The 20,846-nt window shown below is 51.1% G+C and overlaps 1 protein-coding gene across 1 annotated transcript; it reads left to right on the forward strand.

Moving 5' to 3' along the window:
- Positions 1-5,663: 5,663 nt before the first annotated feature.
- Positions 5,664-15,113, forward strand: RBP3 (retinol binding protein 3). The gene is made up of 4 exons (XM_060033692.1): positions 5,664-8,711; positions 10,944-11,134; positions 12,997-13,139; positions 14,635-15,113. The coding sequence occupies exons 1-4, from the start codon at positions 5,664-5,666 to the stop codon at positions 15,111-15,113; spliced, it is 3,861 nt and encodes a 1,286-aa protein (XP_059889675.1).
- Positions 15,114-20,846: the final 5,733 nt, after the last annotated feature.

Consider the following 20,846-nt stretch of genomic DNA (forward strand, 5'->3'; position numbering starts at 1 on the left):
GTGGGATAAGGAGGGTGGGAGGGAGGGAGACACAAGAGGGAAGAGATATGGGGATATATGTATATGTATAGCTGATTCACTTGGTTATAAAGCAGAAACTAACATACCATTGTAAAGCAATTATACTCCAATAAAGATGTTCAAAAAAATTAAAAACAAATAAATAAATAAAAGTTAGGTTATTTGTCTTTTTATTGTTGAGTTGTAAGTGTTCTTTATATGTTCTAGATACTAGACCCTTATCAGATAAATGATTTTCAAATATTTTCTCCCATTCTGTAGTTAAATACCAGTGTCTTTTAATAAATAAAAATACTTTTGAGAACAAAAACAATAAAAATAAAACTAACAAAATATTTACATAATTTATATACTGAAACCATACAACACTGATAAATCAATGAAGACATAAATAAATGGAGTTATACCATTTTCAAAGATTGGAAGACTCAGTATTGTTAAGATGTCAATTGTCCCCTAACTGATCTATAGCTTCAATTCAATCCAAATCAATTGTCTGATTCTAAAATCAATTATTGGTATCTGAAATATACATGGCTTTAGATAAATCCATATAAATCCAAAGGAACTAGAATAACCAAAATAATTTTGATGAAGAATAACAAAGTTCACGGGATTACACTACATGATTTCAAGACATACTATAAACTATAGTAACCAAAACAGTGTGGTATTGGTGAAAAAACAGACAGAATACAGCAGAACAGAGAGTAGAGAAATAGACCCACTCAATTAATGTGGTTAATCACTTTTTGACCTAATGCCAAGGCAATTCAAAGGGACAGGAAAGTTTTTTCAACAACTAGTGTTGGCAACTGGATATTGACATGGAAAAAGAAAATCTTGACCCCTTCCTCGTACAATAAAATAAATATACACATACACAAAAATTAACTCAAAATGGATTATAAATGTAAAAACTAAAACTATGGAACTTCTAGAACAAAATATTAAAGAAAAGCTTGGTGACCTTGGAATAGGCAAAGATTTCTTAGATATAGCACCAAGAGTATGAATCATAAAAGAAAAAAATGATAAATTGGAATTCATCAAGAACTTTTAATCTTCAAAAGACACTGTTAAGGACATGAAAAGACAAGCCACAGATTGCGAAAAAATATTTGCAATACATACATCAGGCAAACGACTCATATCTAAAATGTACAAATAATTCTTACTTGATCAACAGTAAGACAAAAACAGCCTCCTCTCCCTACCCCCTACAAATGGGAAAAAGGTTTAAACAGACATTTTACTACAGAATATATACAAATGGTCAATAAATATACAAACAGATGCTCAACACAATTAGTCATCAAGGAAGTCCCAATTAAAATCACAATGAGAAGGTACTATATACCCATTATAATAGTCAAAATTTAAAAGTCTAACCATGCATACAAATTGCTGGCATTAATGTGGGGGAATCGAAAGTCTCATATGTTGCTGGTAGAAATTTCAAGTTTGGAAAACATTTAGATTGTTTCTTAAAATGTTAAACATGCATTCTTGTCCTAGTGAAAATAAAAACATACATCCACGCAGAAACTTATACTCAAATATTCACAGCAGCTGTATTTGTAATAGTTACACTCTGGAAGCAAACTGTAGTTCTATCAACATGTGAGTGGATAGTAAATTGTGGTATATCTATACAATGGAACACTACTCAGCAATAAAATAAGTGACCCAATGGTACACTCAGCAGCATGTCTGTTTGTCAGTGTTTGCCTGGAGATGGAGACGCAAGGGGATGGATAACAAAGGGGCATGAGGAAAATTTGAGGATGAGGGCAAGATACATTACCTTGCTGTGGTGATAGTTTCATGGGTGTATACACATGTCAACACTCACCAAATTGTACATTTCAAAGATGGGCAGTTTATTGTATGTCAATCGTACATAACAAAGTTGTAAAAATATAAAAAGAAAAAATAGACATTTATTATATAATTGTAAAGTTACTAAAAATATAATAAAGAAAAAATAAATAAACAAGGGTCCAACCATTTGATTCAGCAAGCCCAGGTTTGGAAATTTTTCTACAGAAGCAAGAAGTACTAGTAAGAACATGTATTTGAGAACACTTATCACAGTGTTGTTTATAGAAGCAAAAACAGAAACAACTTAAAATATCTTTTGCTAGGGAAACAGATCAGTAAATTGTCAAGGACAATTATGCAGCCATTAAAAGAACAAACTTTATGCTTCAACTTGGAAGGTTGTTTCTGCTGTATGCTTAAGTGAGTAAAACAAAATGCAAATTATCCTGTGTGCTATTATGAGGTGACACTAGGTAGATGGACGGAGAGATGAGCATCATAGATGGGCAGATCCATGGATGGATGGACAGATAGATCTCCTACATATGTGCTTCCACATATGAACACAGAGAAAAGTGAAGTGAGGACAGCTACACATTAAACTGTTATTATTGGCTGGATGAGAAAGGCTTTGGGAGAAGATTGTTCATACGTTTATGAATTATTTAACTTGCAAATATGAGTATGTTTTCTTTTTATTTTTAGAAAAGTAAAAAGAAAAAGGATTAAAATAAAGTCAAGATTCAACTTGCTTTGAAATACATCCCCAAAATATGTTGGCTTGAGGGTTAGAGAGGGGACCAGAGAGACAGAGGTGAGAGAAAGGAAGGGTAATAAAATGTCAATGATAGAATCGAGGTGAATAGGTCATGGATATTTGCTGTGCCACTTGAAAATGACCATAATGAACACTGAGGGGAAAACTAACATAAAACAATAGATAGGTAGGTATGTAGATAGATAGATAGGAAGATGAATGGATAAATAACCAGACAGACAAGGCCTCTGACCACCGCAAAAAGGGAATCCGTAATGTAGCAGGAGATTAGCTTTTTCTGGGATTGCCCAGGCTCCAGGTGTGCTCCATTTGACTCCCAGTAGCACACCATCTGTGCCACTGTCCCCCTTTTAATCTCCCTGGAGTGTGCTCTGGAGTGAACACTGTGTCAGGACCTTTCTCAGGTGTACAGACTCTCCAGATACACAGAAGCCCATGGAAGGTTTGGGTCTTCAGAAGCACTTGGTACCCCCAGGGTCCCTAAGACAACCCCTGCCTCTTGGGTTATCTCTCCCCAACCCCACCGGGGAGCTCTGATCACAGGCTGTCTGCCACTTGTCAGCTGCTACTGTGACCTCGGCTTCTTCATCATACCTACTGACACTGTCACAACAATACTGTGAGGCTCTTCTCCTTATCCTGTTTCCCTTTTGAGGAAGCCAGAGCAGTCATGTCACTTAATCTGGGTCTGTACTTTAGAAAGCAGTAGGGTTTGGGGACGGCTTCTGAGCCCGTGCTCTTAACACCTCTGCCCACATGGCTGCTTGTACAAGTGAGGGGGAGGCAGGGGCTTTGACTGCATCCCAACTCCAAACTCAACCCCCAAGATCACAATGGGACTCTCTGTAGCCCCTGGGCCGACAGCTGGCCGAGGCTACGTGGAGGCTCCTCCTGGCTCCCGCAATGGGACTTACCCAGAACGTGCTCACCTTAGACAGCTGCCACCTGCTTATGCCCCCCTCAACTGGGGGCCAGGACACCCCTTCCTCCTGGAGAGCTTGGGGAACTCTGGGGACAGAATCTCCTCCCACTGGCCTCAGGCCACACCCACAGGAGGACACATCATCTCCCCTTGCAGGCACTAACCTGGGCACCTCAGGGACTTGCAACAGACCCCAGGCCTGCTTCTACGTCCTCCCTGAGGCTCTGGGCCATCCACAGAAATCAAAGCCCCACACCAGCTCCAGGCATCGCATCCTGAGGCTGCATTTTAATGAGTCCAGGGGAAACACTTTCCCCAGAGAGATACTTATTCCTGCTCATCTTCACCTGCACCTTTCCTGGTCCAGAGGCTTTGCCTGGGCTCAAGCGATGATGGAAAAGTGCCCTCAGAGGATGAGACTGGCATGTCCCGAGTTGTGATTCCCCGAGCGGCGGTGGAGCAGAGGGCTCAGCCTTCCCAGTGGGGACTAAGGAGGCCTTATTATTATAATAAATCAGTCTCACTTGATTGGCTGCAAACGGTGGAGTGATGTGACCATATGTCACTTGGGCATTAAACAAATCCTAATGAGCTAAGAATATGTTTGTTTTAGCTAATTGACCTCTTTGGCCTTCATCAACCACTTGGTAAACATCCTCAGATAATGATTTCCAGAGAGCGGATTGTGGCTGTCTAGCGTGCTGAGAAGGTCCCCCGGCCCCAAGACCACCTCCTCCGGCTGCCGGCTGAGGCACACGTGCGCGCCAGCCTGTGGCCACCCGGTCCCAGGAGGGTGCACTGGCGGTAACGGGGCGAAGGGAAAAGAGTGCAGCCAGGCGGCTCTCCCAGCGCTCGTCCCTGGCTATGTGACCACACTCTGAGCCATAGCTGTCTCATCTGTTAAGTGAGGGCAATGCCCACTCCCAGAGGGATGGGGAGACAAAGCAGGGGTTCTAGGGTCTAGGCTCCGTGGTAGGTATTCTTGGAAATCTGTGCCAAATCAGTCAGCAGCTGGACCCACGTCACTTCTATGTGAAGGAGCAGGCGTCCAGCAGTTCTCTGGGGACTGGTGATCTGGAAACCTGTGGGGTCTGGACCACAGACACCTAAGTCCTCCAACTCAGTTCTCCTTGCAAGCAGCGGGCCAGGGGCCGAGCCCTCAACCAGCGAGGGTCTTCTTTAGCCAGGATAATGGGTGCTTGTTAGATCTCAGCGCTAACTTCATCTGCCCTGGAATCACCAATCCCGTTCATCATGCCCCACAATGCAGTTCAGACATTTCTCTCCTATCATCTGAAAGCTGTCGGGGGGAACCACTTCGGTTCCCTGGATGCATTAGCAAGACAGGGGAATAAACTTCAAGCCGTGAAGTAGATGGAGCCTCAGACTCAACCTCGGCGCCGTCTAAGTGACGGTGACCCCACAGGCTTCTTCTGGCTGCCCTCACATCCCCCCGCCTAGGATGGTGGGCTTCCGTTAGCTACTGAACTCTGTTTCTTCAGCTACAAAACAGAGCAACTATCTGACACGGAGAACTTATCAGTAATTGAGTGCTTCCTTCTTCCCTGATGCTGTCAAGTGCCTTGCCCATATTTTGTCACTTAATCTACACAATAAGTAAGACACTTCCCTAAGGCCACAGAGTAAAGTGTGGCAACACCAGGCCCCCAAGTTCTCCCTAATTCCAGAGGGGTGTGTCGCCCAGTGCAGTGGGGAAATGCTATTTACTTGCAGGTTAATAACTCTGCTTTGCAAGGTGGAGACTGTCAGCCTGTAAGGCATGGAACACAGTGCGTGGCACGTGGCAGGAACTCAAACGGTAGTTATTCACGTTAGTCTACCAGAGGTGGCGCAGCAAGATGAGACCCCACATACCTTCTGAGTCAAACCACTTCCGCCGCTTCGCCCCAGTCCCCAGGGCTGATGCGCTTGAATTAGACAGGATTAAAGGCTTACCGGAGCTGGAAGCTGCACCCCAACTCCCGTGTTTAGCCCCAGACCTTCTGTCCGCTGGCTGAGAAGGACGCGGGAGAAAGGCAGCCGCGCAGGGCAGTGCTGTTGCCTGGCGCACGGTGTCGAGAGCTTTTGTGCAGGAGCCAGCCCTCCCTCTGGATCCCCATGTCAAGAAAATGGGCCCTGCTCCTGCCCATGCTGCTCTGCAGCCTGGCTGGCCCTACACACCTATTCCAGCCGAGCCTGGTGCTGGACATGGCCAAGGTCCTCCTGGATAACTACTGCTTCCCAGAGAACCTGATGGGGATGCAGGAAGCCATCGAGCAGGCCATCAAGAGTCGTGAGATCCTGGCCATCTCAGACCCTCAGACGCTGGCCCACGTGCTGACAGCTGGCGTGCAGAGCTCCCTGAACGACCCTCGCCTGGTCATCTCCTACGAGCCCAGCACCCTCGAGGCTCCCCGGCAAGCCCCAGCACTCAAGAACCTCACGCTAGAGGAACTCATTGCGGGACTGCAGAACGGCTTCCGCCATGAGGTTCTGGAAGGCAATGTGGGCTACCTGCGGGTGGACGACATCCCGGGCCAGGAGGTGATGAGCAAGCTGAGGAGCTTCCTGGCGGCCAACGTCTGGAGGAAGCTCATGGGCACCTCTGCCCTGGTGCTGGACCTCCGCCACTGCACTGGGGGCCACATTTCCGGCATCCCCTATGTCATCTCCTACCTGCACCCAGGGAACACAGTCCTGCATGTGGATACCATCTACGATCGCCCCTCTAATACGACCACTGAGATCTGGACCCTCCCCGAAGTCCTAGGAGACAACTACGGTGCCGATAAGGATGTGGTGGTCCTCACCAGTGGTCGCACAGGGGGTGTGGCTGAGGACATCGCTTATATCCTCAAACAGATGCGCAGGGCCATCGTGGTGGGCGAGCGGACTGTGGGGGGGGCCTTGGACCTCCAGAAGCTGAGGATAGGCCAATCTGACTTCTTTCTCACAGTGCCCGTGTCCAGGTCCCTGGGGCCCCTGGGCAAGGGCAGCCAGACTTGGGAGGGCAGCGGGGTGCTGCCTTGTGTGGGGACACCGGCCGAGCAGGCCCTGGAGAAGGCCCTGGCCATCCTCACGCTGCGCCGCGCCCTGCCGGGGGTCATCCAGCGCCTGCAGGAGGCCCTGCGGGAATACTACACGCTGGTGGACCGCGTGCCCGCCCTGCTGCACCACCTGGCCAACATGGACCTGTCCTCGGTGGTCTCCGAGGAGGATCTGGTCACTAAGCTCAACACCGGCCTGCAGGCCGTGTCCGAGGACCCCAGGCTCCTGGTGCAGGTGGTCAGGTCCAAAGAAACCTCTTCTGGGCCCGAGGACGAAGCTGAAGACCCCCCGGAGATGGTCTCCGAAGTGCCCGAGGACGAGGCTGCCCGGCGGGCCCTGGTGGACTCCGTGTTCCAGGTGTCCGTGCTGCCGGGCAACGTGGGCTACCTGCGCTTTGACAGGTTTGCTGACGCCTCAGTGCTGGGAGTGCTGGCCCCGTACATCTTGCGCCAGGTGTGGGAGCCCCTGCAGGACACGGAGCACCTCATCATGGACCTGCGGCAGAACCCTGGGGGGCCGTCCTCCGCCGTGCCCCTGCTGCTCTCCTATTTCCAGGGACCCGACGCCGGCCCCGTGCGTCTCTTCACCACCTACGACCGGCGCACCAATGTCACGCAGGAGCACTTCAGCCAGACCGAGCTGCTGGGCCAGCCATACGGCACCCAGCGCGGGGTGTACCTGCTCACCAGCCACCGTACCGCCACCGCAGCCGAGGAGCTGGCCTTCTTCATGCAGTCGCTCGGCTGGGCCACGCTGGTGGGCGAGATCACGGCGGGCAGCCTGCTGCACACGCACACGGTGCCCCTGCTGGAGACGCCCGAGGGCGGCCTGGCGCTCACAGTGCCCGTGCTCACCTTCATCGACAACCATGGCGAGTGCTGGCTGGGGGGCGGCGTGGTCCCCGATGCCATCGTACTGGCTGAGGAAGCCCTGGACAGAGCCCAGGAGGTGCTGGAGTTCCACCGAAGCCTGGGGGAGCTGGTGGAGGGCACGGGGCACCTGCTGGAGGCCCACTATGCTCGGCCAGAGGTCGTGGGGCAGACAGGCGCCGTGTTGCAAGCCAAGCTGGCCCAGGGGGCCTACCGCACAGCAGTGGACCTGGAGTCGCTGGCCTCCCAGCTCACGGCAGACCTGCAGGAGATGTCTGGAGACCACCGTCTGCTGGTGTTCCACAGCCCCGGCGAGATGGTGGCTGAGGAAGTGCCCCTACCACCTCCCATCGTCCCCTCCCCAGAGGAGCTCTCCTACCTCATCGAGGCCCTGTTCAAGACAGAGGTGCTGCCGGGCCGGCTGGGCTACCTGCGTTTCGACGCCATGGCTGAGCTGGAGACGGTGAGGGCCATCGGGCCGCAGCTGGTACAGTTGGTGTGGCAGAAGCTGGTAGACACGCCCGCGCTGGTGGTCGACCTGCGCTACAACCCTGGCAGCTACTCCACGGCCGTGCCGCTGCTCTGCTCCTACTTCTTCGAGGCAGAGCCCCGCCAGCACCTCTACTCCGTCTTTGACAGGGCCACGTCGAGGGTCACAGAGGTGTGGACCCTGCCCCAGGTGGCAGGCCAGCGCTACGGCTCCCACAAGGACCTCTACATCCTGGTGAGCCACACCAGCGGGTCGGCGGCTGAGGCTTTCGCCCACACCATGCAGGACCTGCAGCGCGCCACCATCATCGGGGAGCCCACGGCTGGAGGGGCGCTCTCTGTGGGCATCTACCAGGTGGGCAGCAGCCCCTTATATGCCTCCATGCCCACGCAGATGGCCCTGAGCGCCAGCACCGGCGAGGCCTGGGACCTGGCTGGGGTGGAGCCAGACATCACCGTGCCCATGAGCGTGGCCCTCTCCACAGCCCAGGACATAGTGGCCCTGCGTGCCAAGGTGCCCACTGTGCTGCAGACAGCTGGGAAGCTCGTGGCAGATAACTACGCCTCCCCCGAGCTGGGAGCCAAGATGGCATCCAAACTGAGCCGTCTGCAGAGCCGCTATGCCAGGGTGACCTCAGAAGCTGCCCTGGCCGAGATGCTGGAGGCTGACCTGCAGGTGCTGTCCGGGGACCCACACCTGAAGACAGCCCATATCCCTGAGGATGCCAAGGACCGCATTCCTGGGATTGTACCCATGCAGGTGAGTTACAAGGGAGACTTGGTCCAGCACAGTCCCAGGAGAGAGTCAACCAACGGTCCGCACATCCAGGGCTCTGTGCAGGGTGCAAAGCAACGGCTTCCAGACGTGTTTTCATGTTAAATTTTTCACTAGTCACATCTTTTCCTCTCTCTCACCCTGTCCTCCAGTCCCTCATATGCCCACGAGGTCCCTAAGCACCTCAGTAGAACATCGGTACCCACAGGAGCTCAGTTTGGAAAGTGCTGGTATAGCAGGAGCTTCACTCTTGGTTGGGTCGAATGCAAGGGTTTGTAGGGCTTCTCGTTGTCAGTGTTGGAGAAAGAGGTTGGTAAGTCACATGGGTCCCCGTGATTTCCTGTTCTGGAAACGTGGGGTGTGTGTATACCCACGTCACCTGCCTGCCTCAGGGGTTTGCCGTTTGTGTGAATGAGTCGGGGGATGGAGACAGGGAATCAGCACAGTCCTGGCATCACAGTTGCCTTGGATCTAGAGCATGGAGCCTGGGGACAGGTCCAGGAGCGTCCACGCACAGCCTGAACAACCCCTGCAGTGAGGCTGCCTTGGTTAGGCACCGACTGCCTTCTCCTCCCCTCCCGCAATGCCAAGTACTGTCTCCCAAAGGAGTTGCGCCGGGTGGGCGTGCACCACGATACAAGGGCCAACTGAATGGGAAATTCTGGGCCAGGCTGTGTGGTCAAGATATTTGAAGCCAGCCCTGCAGGTCTGGGGAACACTGAAAAGGTAAATCAAGGCTGAGGAGTTTTGCTGCAGGGTAGATGAGGGAAGAGTTCTCCCGACCAAGGGCCAAAGCACACCGCAGGACTCACCAAGCACTCCCATCAGCAAAGAGCTGGATCTAAAGCACCTTTCCAACACCTCTCCATGGTGTTTATCGTCTATGATATAACTGCATAGTCACAACAAGTAGGCAGGGAAGCATTTGTCCTGGTTCCCTCGAAGCCAGGACCTGAGACAGGGGCTTAGGTGCGGTCCGTTGATGTGGGAGGTGGTCACTGAAGCAGCAGTGAGGGAGCGGGGAAAGTGGGACAGGAAGTGTGGGCGCATCATGGAGCCTGTTGCCTCTGAAGACCGCAACAGCACCCTGACGAGTGTGAGGAATGCCTCTGCAGACGTGACCCCGCGGCTCCCGCTCTCTGTTAGCTGAAGGTCCCCCTGGGGACATGAACGCTCTCAGATTCTGGGGCAGCTTGGAGAAGGTCCTGAAGTAGAGAGTAAAAAACAAGGGTATGCTAGAGACAAAGCCCTGTCAGCCTGGGTCAAGCTGTGGCTGAAATCAGAGGAGGGCTGAGGGCACCAAAAGCATCTACTGCCAAACTGTTATCCCATTTTACAAAAAGAGGAACTGAGGCCCGGAGGGGTACAGAGGAGAGCGGCCCGTGGCCAAAGGGCTTGTGACTGAGGTCAGCACAAGGCCTGGAGGCTGGGTGGCCTAGTCAGCAGGGGTGTTCCTGGTTTGCAGTCACCTGGTGTGGATTCATATTCTGGCTCTTCCACTTACTGGCTGTGTGCCCTTGGGCAAGTTACTTAATCACTCTGTGCTTCAATTTTTTTCAGTAAAAAGATGGGGATAATAGTGTCTTCTCTATAGAAACTGCTACAACATGCTCAGCACAGGGCCAGATCCCTGGTAAAGACTCAAGGGCCCAGTAGTTCATGTCTTCAGATGATGATGTCTTTAGACGATGAGCTCAGAGACAAAAAGTGTCTGGGGAGCTCAGGGGAGACCGTGCCTGGGCCTTTCAGCTCTGACGCCAGGGTGAGAGGTTGGCACGCATGAGCATTCCCTGTAAGGAGGCTGCTGACCACTCACTGCGGTTCATATCCCAGGCCCACTACCCATGTAACCTCCTGGATACCATCAGGAAAGGCCCTGGCACCTACAACCTCCTTAGGAAATGTTAGCTCCCTTCCCATGGGCTCAATATATCTCATGATATAAAGGACCTCCATGACACCCACTTTCAAATCTGACCTTTCACTGTATCTGGCAGAAGTGACAGTGGGTGGATGCTGGGCACGGTTTGGCAGGAGAACAGGGAAACATGGCTATGGGAGAGTTTGACCTGGACTTTCTTCTTTAGCGGAGCTAACTGTCCATTTAAGTACTATGGTCAATAATGAAATAAAGATACTCAGAACCTTAAAAAAAAAAAAAATTGAGCTTTCAAATCTCTCCTCTCCTGACATGGAGCCGACCTCCCACTCTTTCAGATCCCTTCCCCTGAAGTCTTTGAAGACCTGATCAAGTTTTCCTTCCACACTAATGTGCTTGAGGGCAACATTGGCTACTTGAGGTTTGATATGTTTGGGGACTGTGAGCTGCTCACCCAGGTCTCCGAGCTGCTGGTGGAGCATGTCTGGAAGAAGATTGTACACACGGACGCCCTGATTGTCGACATGAGGTCAGTGGGCGGGGCTCAGCAATTCCCAGCAAGGCTGGGGCAGCTGCTGGAAGACAGTCAAAGCCATGAGTCTCGTAGGGATGAAAGGACCTTGGGACGCCGGGAAGAACCCAAGAGGAATAGCCCGCCTGGCTCTCAGGGCTCTGGCCAGCTATTCTGGGGTTCTGGTTTAATTAGCCAGGTGGGGCCCCACCACTGTTGGTTTTTTTAAGCTCAGGTGACCAAGGCTGAGAACCACTGAGCTAATCCAGTGGTTCCCCAAACTTACCTAGTCACAGGATTCAGTGAGGAGAGAGGGGAAGGGTGACCTTGAACACACTGATTCCAGGACCCCTCCCTGCTGAATCCAGAGCCCCAGGAGTGAGGTCCAGTGAACTGTATATTTAACATCCAGGTGACTCTGATGATCAGCCGTGTTTGCGACAGCTAGGCTTCCACCTGTGCTTGTGTCTCACATCTCACGAAATCAGCCCAGGACAACCCTGGTCATGAGAATCATAAAGCCAGTGGCCCAGAGAGAATTTGCGATTTAGCCACTATTGTTGCAAAAAGAACTCTTTACACTACAAAATGATTGTTGGGGGGATGCTTTCAGCTAGACCTCTCATCTGCTTCTGTGAAGGTATGCCTCATACAGGTTGAGTTTCCTTCCGAGAGCTGGGGAAGGGGACTTGGGAGGGTAATGGGTAGAAGAATGTCCTTCAGTAACCAGACCTCTTGTCACTCCCGGGGCCATCAGCAGACGTGCCCTGGGCACCTTCCCTGGGCACTGGGAAGGGGGGAGCCAGCTCCCCTGGGAATTGGACACTTTCCCTCCCGCCCCGCCCCCCATCCCCAGCTGCTGGATTGACTGAGAGGGAGCTCTGGCTTCTGGCCTGCAAAACTCTCGTGATTCTTAGTCGTCACTAGGTGGCACTGGATCCCAGAGGCAGACTCTCCTCCCTGGAAGATGAACCATCTCCCAGGGCTTGGCTTTGGGTATACACAGAACTTGAGCTTGGGGACTCCTGTGGCACCTCTGATGACTTTATTCTTCAAACGCTCTATTGACCATCCAAATGGCCCTCATGCTAAGTCCGTTTCTGCTTAACTGTGTCATCCACATTTTTCTAAAGAGGAGACCCAGCCCATAGGGGTGCTTTGCTTAAAGATCCTTCCAAGCCAAGGTTTGGAGGTTCAGATGCCGAAGTCATGGGCCCTGAACCCATCCTAGACCATCACCTGGAAGAGACTCCTAATACACTGCCAGCCCAGGATTCCTCGTTTCACAAATAAGGAGACAGGGGCCCAGCGAGGTCACACAGCAGGACAAATCCAAATAGCCTGGAATGATCACAGGATCCCCCACCCCCAATGCAGTTCCACAACTCTGAACACTCCACCACACTAAGAGCCGTGTTAGGACACCTCAGCTAAGATACCTAGTGGGTTTTGTGAAATTATCAAGCATGAAACTAGGGAAGACAGTGCTCTCAAAATGTGCAGGCAGCATGGGTGCATGGGAACAGTCCACGGTCAGTAAGCTGGGGAAATTTATCAACAAGTTCCAGACTGCAGGACTTAGGGCCTTTAATATAACGTATACAATATGTACCACATAATGTATTAATGTGTGAACAGAAGGGGTGGGTAAGTTATGCAGTATTTTCTAAATGAATTTGACCATAAAGTCTCTGTTTCTCAAGAATCTTGTACTCTGGGAAATGCCAACCAAAGAATTCTGTAGGAAGAAGAAAGGACACCAGATTGAGGCTGCCTGGAATTAGAACCCTCCACAGGGCAAGGATTGGGGCACCCAGAGGGGCACCGAGGGCTTCCCTGTGGGCTCCGCCCCTCAGTGGGCAACATTTCCCTTCCCTCAGGTTCAACATCGGTGGTCCCACCTCCTCCATCTCCGCCATATGCTCCTACTTTTTCGACGAAGGCCCACCTATTCTGCTGGACAAAATCTACAACCGGCCCAATGACTCTGTCAGCGAGCTCTGGACCCACGCACAGCTCGAAGGTGGGTACAGGAGCCTTTCCTTCCTATTATCATTCTGGAAGCTTCTGGGAAATCAAGGAAAGACAGTTTGGGTTCGGGTAAAAGTAACTGTAGCTAGAATATAAAGCCCCCGTCCTATGCCATGTACTCTGTACATAAGACCTTTAATCCCTGCAAAACATGTACCATTATACCTATTTTCTAGATGAGAAAAATGAGTCCCAGCTAGGTCAAATAGCTTGTCTAAGGTCACTCAGCTAATAAGTGATAGCTCCCAAACTCAAACACTGGTTTGTCTAAAACCAAAATGCCTGCCATTCCTGCCACAGCAGCCATCAGCCCGCAAGACAAACGTAAAGCTAGAAGGGTCCTCGGGCCATCGCCAAATCCCACAGCGTTTCCAGTGGTTTTCCATCTCACCTGAACTCTCAGCAGTTTCCCAGCACACCTACCTAAAGGAAGTTCATAAGTCTGATGGGGCTTCTGTTAACTGCCCTGGGCCCAGAGCAGTGGCCAGAGGAAGCAGTACAGGCCCCGCGCTTTACAGAGCCACGGCTCTCCAGCGACAGCCCAGGTGGATAGCCTTGCTCCATCTCCCTTGCCTAGCTTGCAAAACCAAGGAACCTGCTCATCCATCTGGAAAGAGGAGGCTGGGAAACCAATGGGGGCTGTGCCTCCTCCGATCAGAAAAGCACCCTGCAATTTTCATTTGCATACTTCCTTATCACACAAGCATTTGGAGGGAATCTTCCAAGATATACATTCAATAATATTGCAAAATGTAAATAAAACAGGACCAGATGAATTCTCAATTCAAATAGACATTCAAGACCAGTCGTTAAAAACAGATCTGCAGATCATGGGGTCTTGGAATTGCGATGTCCAGTACGGAAGCCACATGCCACACGTGGATTGAGAGGCATAAAGTGTTCAGTGCCCACCAGATTTTGAAGACTTTTTATGAGAAAAAAGGATGTAAAATATCTCAATAATTTTATTGATGACATTTTGAGAGGAACAAATTTTGGATTTATTGAGTTAGATAAAACAGTATTAAAATTCCTTTTATCAATTTTGTTTAACTTGTTTAATGTGGCTTCTAGAAAACTTGAAATGACGTATGTGGCTTGCATTCGGGCTCATGTTGCTTTTCTATTGGACATCACTGTCCTAGAGGGCTGTCGTCATTAAGTCACGAACTTGGCTCTTCTGAGGGTCCAAAGTGAAGAGAGTCTGGTCAGGTTAGCCCTTTTCTCGGGTAAGTCAGTCCAGCCGCTTCCCATCACTGGTGATAAAATCTCTCAAGCACTGGCATGCTCGGGATACAGCACACTTCCTTATCCCCATTTTGCAGATGCAGAAACTGGGGCTCAGAAAGGTGGGGTGACTTGCCTGTGGACACAAGGACACAGAACTAAATCCCTGGCCCTCCTCTCTGGAGTCTAAGCAGTATGGAGAAGGCAGGTGCCCAGGTGGGGACTTGACTCCCTATTTTGAAGGGCCTTTTATCCTGCAGGTGAACGCTACGGCTCCAGGAAGAGTATGGTCATTCTGACCAGCAGTTTGACAGCTGGCGCCGCAGAGGAATTTACCTACATCTTGAAGAGGCTGGGCCGGGCACTGGTCATCGGGGAAGTGACCAGTGGGGGCTGCCAGCTGCCGCAAACCTACCACGTGGATGACACCGACCTGTACATCACCATCCCCACTGCCCGCTCGGTGGGGGCTGCAGACGGCAGCTCCTGGGAAGGGGTGGGCGTGGTGCCTGACGTGGCTGTCCCTGCAGAGGCAGCCCTCGCCAGAGCCAAGGAGATGCTCCAGCACACTCTGCTAAGGGCGAGGCGGAGCCCACGCCTGCAGGGCCGCCGCAAGGGCCACCGCAGTCAGAGCCAGAAAAGGCCGGGACCTCCGGGACACGTCCAGGGGGCACCCAGGCATGAGGTCCTGACTGAGGCCCCCAAAGGGCAGCAAAGGGGCCTGCTGCCCTCTGGTTAGGCTTGAGAATCAGAGGTACCCTTGGAGCTCATATACCTGGTCTCTTCCCAATGGCCAACATCCTCTCTGTTGGAACACCTCAGGACAGGAAGCTCACCCCCTTCAAGGTCAACCCCCTCCTGGGAAGTGAAGTCCATATCTATCTCCACCGACACTTCTTAATCACCAACCCCTGGTCCTCATGCTGTCAACTAGAGCGTCTCTGTCCAATAACGTCATAACGTGAGCCACGGAGGCCAGGCACATGCGTCACTTTACATTTTTAAGGAAAGTATAAGGAAGCAGGTGACATTAATTTTATAGTATACTTCATTTAACCCACTATATTCACAGTAGCATCACCTCAGTGCAAATTCAATATAAAAATTGTTATGAATGAGATGCTTTTGCGCCAAGTCTTTGAGATCCGGTGTGTGTCCCGCGCTTACAGTACATCTCCATTGGCACATGTCACGTGTCTAGCACACAGCAACCACGCTGCAGCTGGTGGCTCCCATGTGGGACAGTGCAGGCCCAGAGGTCAGGAGCCCTACTCCCCCGCTACACTGTCCCCATTCTGTCCTCCCTGCACCTGCATCTTCCCCAGTAGTGTACCTCTCCCAGTCTGCCCCGGGATCATTTCTGTCCCCGCCATGCTGTGTAGTCCTCAGGGGTGGAAACCGTCCTACGCATCCTCGTCTCCTGCTGCCCAGCACTTGGCATGGCACCTGACACAGGCAGTGGATACACAGTAAACACACATGCTTATGAAGCTGCAAAACTATGTTTTCCTCCAAGTGGCAGCCCTCAGACACATGGAGACAAGTTCAGTTTCACTTAGAACCCTCTCCTCCCTGCCCTAAACCCTCCCAATCCAACTCTACACAGCAAGTCTATCTTTCCTTCACGTTCCTTCCATGACCTTGTTCTCCTGCTTCTGTCAGGGACCCAAAAGTGAGCTCTGGTGTCACGCAGAATCCCGCCATGCAGCGTTGCTACCAGAGGGGAGAGTGGCCCTGCGTGGTGGCCTGGGGACCTGCCCTGCTTATCCAAGTGCAGCCTGTCACTGTGCCAGCTCTGGCGACCAAGCTGACTCCTAACAGGGTGAGCAGTTTGAGACAGGCAGAGCCCAAGACCTCCCCCAGAGTTGGGCCAGCCCTGGGAGGAGACCTGGAGCCCAGGGGTAACCTGGGGGAATGAGAGGCCCCCGGTTTGTGCCCTGGGCCCATGAAACTCTGCTCTGCTAGAGTCACAGGGACCCAAAAATGAGAGACCTCTGAGTCTCTGCCCAAAGTCATGGTGGGGCGAGGCCAGGAGGGCAGGGAGATCCCAGCGCACAATCCTGCTCCCAGAGCTCCAGGCTCCAGGACTGCGGGGTGAGGATGAAGTTCTGGTCCTATCTGGCCCGGCCCTCTGGTGAGTCCAGGCTGCAGCTGCCACAGGCGACTCCCCAGGGCACCAGGCATGGCCTGGACTTCATCAGCCCCCTCCCTAGACCTCAGAGATCTGGGGAATCTGGGCCACCACCATCCCTAGGGGTTTCTCCACTAGAACACCTCAAAACAACCCTGTCTAAACTGGAAAGCCCTGATGGAAAGCAAGATTTCTCTCCAGCTCCTTTTCCTCCTGCTAAATTCCAGTAAGATTCATGGCATGATCGTATTTTAGTAGTTATCATACATACTGTGATCTCACAGTTTTCTTCATTAAATCTACTGCTACCCAGGCACATGTGTGACCACATTATATGCTTACACTCTAGGACTCTCTCTCCTCCCTCTTTCTCTCTCTCTCACATACACCCACAAAGAGACATACATATATATACATGCATATATATGTATGTGTGTGTGTGTATATATATATATAAAATATATAATATATATATTTTATATATATATATATATAATATATATATACACACAGCTATGAGATGATTACCTAAATCAAACAATGGTTTATTCTAGATGGTAGCATTTGGGGTGATGTTTTTTTTTTTTTTTTTTTTTTTTTTTTGCGGTATGCGGGCCTCTCACTGCTGTGGCCTCTCCCGTTGCGGAGCACAGGCTCCGGACGCGCAGGCTCAGCGGCCATGACTCATGGGCCCAGCCGCTCCACGGCATGTGGGATCTTCCCGGACCGGGGCACGAACCCATGTCCCCTGCATCGGCAGGCGGACTCTCAACCACTGCGCCACCAGGGAAGCCCTGGGGTGATGTTTTAACTTTCTTATTTATACTTTCTCTTTTTCTTAAATCTTTATAATTAGCATATATCATTATTTTCAAACGCAGCCATCATTATTCCAAAAATATAATAAATAAAATAACATAAATTATATAACTGACTCACTATCTATACCTTAGTGATCATTAGTGGTTGTTCATTTTTTTATGGGTTTTCCTTTCACATCTTTTGGATTTCCTTGATTTGCACCACTGGTGTTTCCTGCAGCTTAATTTGTTTAAGGTGTCCCACAGGCACTGTGGGGTCACAGATGGCAAATACCCTGGTGGGTCTTAAACAGGGGAAGGGGCGGAGCGGTTTAGAGTGGGTGACATACACAGATCTCTCTTCTGAGCTTCACACCACATGGACATCCATTGTTACCACCTCCACCAGAGTCAGCTCCGCCCAGAGCCTTAGACAGGATCAGTTATTCACTGGCGGTCACACACCTAACACAGTGGATGTTTGCCCTCCTTTAGGCCACCAGCATTTGCACCCCCTTTGGATGTTCAGAGAATTGCTCCCCATATGCACCTGTGGGAAACAGACTTACTCAGAAGCAGAGAGGTGGTTAGGAGCTCAGGTTCCAGCTTGAGCCTGCCCAGATAGGAAGGCCAGCCCTGCCACTTGCAGGCTGTGTGACTCTGGGCAACTTACTTCACATCTCTGTGCCTCAGTTTCCTCATCCATGCGATGGACGAGATAATAGCACTTTTGAGGCTGTGTAGATTGAATGATTAATCTAGTACTTGGCCAATGTCAGCTGTAACCATTCCCCCACCATGAAACCAGATGTCCTGGACGCTCACTTTTCCAGCTCTCTGGCTGTGGGGTATGGACATGGGACATGTGGTCCTGCCTGGGCCAACCAGAGGCCCCTATGCAGTACATTTTTTTTTTTTTTTTTTATGGAGCAAGTGACCCAGGGAAGCTTGGTAGCAGCAATGACCAGATGTCCAGCGTGCAGGGCAGCAGGGCCATGCCCCGACTTATCAGGGGCAGAAGCAGCACCTTCCAGAGGCGGTTCCCCTGCCTGACCACAGCTGAGGTCCTGCCGAGTAGCTCCTTGCTTCTGCCTACTATTCAGCCTGGGCCCCCTGCTTGCCCACCCAACACTGGGTGCAGCCCTGGCTCCTCTCAAGGTATCCTTTTCCGCTTCAACCAGCCACAGACTTTGCTTTCTTACAATGAACTGCATCGTGCATCCCCCCTGCCTTGTCCTGAGGTCCTGGCTCGGTACCTAAATCCCCACCACAGCCTCCTGCCCCATTTCTGTGTTCCGGCCTGTAGCCAGGGCCACTGCTCTGCCATGCAACCTCCTCCCATGTCCCCCTGCTTGAGGACCCCTCAAGGCACCCACTGATGTGCTGTGAGAGGGGCTGGACCAGGCCGTCCACCCCCTTTCCCAGGGTAGCCCCAGCCACAGACAGGCTGGACCTTCACCATCAGGATCGTTGCTGGAGACTTGACCCAGCTCTCAGGCACCATGCTGGAGCACCAGAGGGTAGGACCCCAGCTCTTCTCCCATCTCACTCACCCTCCTGCTTCCTGTGTGCCTCCATTTGCCAAACAGCCCAACACGAAGCAGATGCCCCGTCTGTGTGTCAGTGAGGGTCATGGCCACCCACACAGCTTTAATGCAGTGAAAGGATACAACTTCGAAAGAAAAAGGATACAGCCCGAATCACATCTGTGGGCAAAGAAACCTGCCTCCAAGGTCCCTAGTGGAGAGCGCTCAACTCACACTTCCTGGTTTCTATAGGATTAGCTGCCTAAGGACCTCCTTGCTACCTTGCAGATCAGGGTGGCTGGCAGTGAAAATAGCCTACTAATCCAGGCAGCTTAGAATAGCAAGGGTATCAGAGGCTACTGGCTTCCTGTCTCCTGCGCCAGGAAAACATAAGGTGACCGGGGAAGAAAAAGTTACATTTAAAGAACAAGAACGGCTACCCTCCTTCCAGAAGGCACTGTCTCCCCAACGCCCATTCAAAATCGCTTTCCTGGGCTTCCCTGGTGGCGCAGTGGTTGAGAGTCCGCCTGCCGATGCAGGGGACACGGGTTCGTGCCCCGGTCCGGGAAGATCCCACATGCCGTGCAGCGGCTGGGCCCGTGAGCCATGGCCGCTGAGCCTGCGCGTCCGGAGCCTGTGCTCCGCAACGGGAGAGGCCACAACAGTGAGAGGTCCGCGTACCGCAAAAAAAACAAAAACAAAAACAAAATTGCTTTCCAAAAATTCTTCTTTTCTAGGACGCGGCACAAATCAAAACACATTGGAGAATAATTTGTTTTTAAAATAAAAGTTTTATTCTATGGATTTCATATCTTACTATATGATGTTTAGACCTCACACATGACTTCTACTACAAAAAATAAAAACAAAATTATACATATAGGCAGGGCATGTAAAACGCCTTCTCTGAAGAGAAGTGGCCTGCAGGGAAGGCATGCTGCCACCAGGGGGCGGCAGCACCTCCCAAGGAAAGAAAGGCTGGGAGGTTTACCTTAGGACAACGCCTGCTGACTTTCACCCCTCTATAGGGTCTCTCCCTGTGCCTAGAGTAACAGGGCAGTACTGTGAGGTTAGCAGGGCCAGGCCCACCACCCAGTTGGTTCAAAGGCTGGGAGCATAACAGAGTTAGGGGTCTCCAGCTGGTGGTTCCTGCCCCTCCCCACGCCACCACCACTAACGTGCTTCCTTAAGTCCATGCCATTTTGGCCATCAGTTTTTTAGAGAGACAATTCCACATACGGTCCTGATTTCTGGCCTCTCTTGAGAGCTGCACTTGGCCTGGCACTAAGGAACCTTCACCTAGGACACACGAGCTCCAGGTGTCAGGTTGATCCTCGCCTCCCCTTCCTTCCGCTCTCCCCAAGCCCAGTGGGCTACACACACTTTCATTAACATAATTATATAGTCTTTTGAGTAGAATCTGCGGTCTAAGATTCAGAAATTGGCCAGACGTAGATATGGACCTAGGACCCTGGCCTTGTTAAGGTTTTACTTCTCTTCCAGATAAAAGCAGAAAGAAGAGCAAATCTCGGTAAAAATTGAGAACTCAAATGGATCTGAAATCAGAATGTCTCATTTTAGCCGCATGAGCACATTTGGGGGACTTTTAGAAACCTTAATGGAATGGCTGCTGTCTGGGAGGTCATATATTGAGATATAATTTGCTATTTTTCCAGCCACTATAGGTATTTTCTCTTCCATTGTCCAAAAAGCAAGCCAAGACTTTCTGTTTATTGGCTCAGTGGCTCCTGTGTTACCTGCCTAATGATGGTATTGCCAGAAAACCACCAGGGCTGAGATCCTGGGAGAAGATCCAGAGCACGTTGGAGGATAGAGGCGAAGACACCAACACGGCATGGGGACGCTGCTTGATGCTAAGAGAGGGTATTCCTAGGTGGGAGGTGCTGGGGAATGTTCTGTAAACTGGAGAGACAGGGGAGGGATTTTAAAAAGACAGACTGCCTGTCCTACCAGAATAGGATTACGGTAGAGAACAGATTAAATTAGATATAGAG

The sequence above is a fragment of the Delphinus delphis genome, chromosome 16, assembly GCF_949987515.2.
Source record: "Delphinus delphis chromosome 16, mDelDel1.2, whole genome shotgun sequence".
NCBI classification, from domain to species: domain Eukaryota; kingdom Metazoa; phylum Chordata; class Mammalia; order Artiodactyla; family Delphinidae; genus Delphinus; species Delphinus delphis.

What these genes read in the sequence shown, in the direction of transcription:
- RBP3 (XM_060033692.1), top strand. Translation starts at nt 5,664, where the DNA reads ATGTCAAGAAAATGGGCCCTGCTCCTGCCCATGCTGCTCTGCAGCCTG. An exon ending in CTGGGATTGTACCCATGCAG is followed by an intron (nt 8,712 to 10,943) that starts GTGAGTTACAAG and finishes CCACTCTTTCAG; the next exon opens with ATCCCTTCCCCTGAAGTCTT. An exon ending in GCCCTGATTGTCGACATGAG is followed by an intron (nt 11,135 to 12,996) that starts GTCAGTGGGCGG and finishes CCCTTCCCTCAG; the next exon opens with GTTCAACATCGGTGGTCCCA.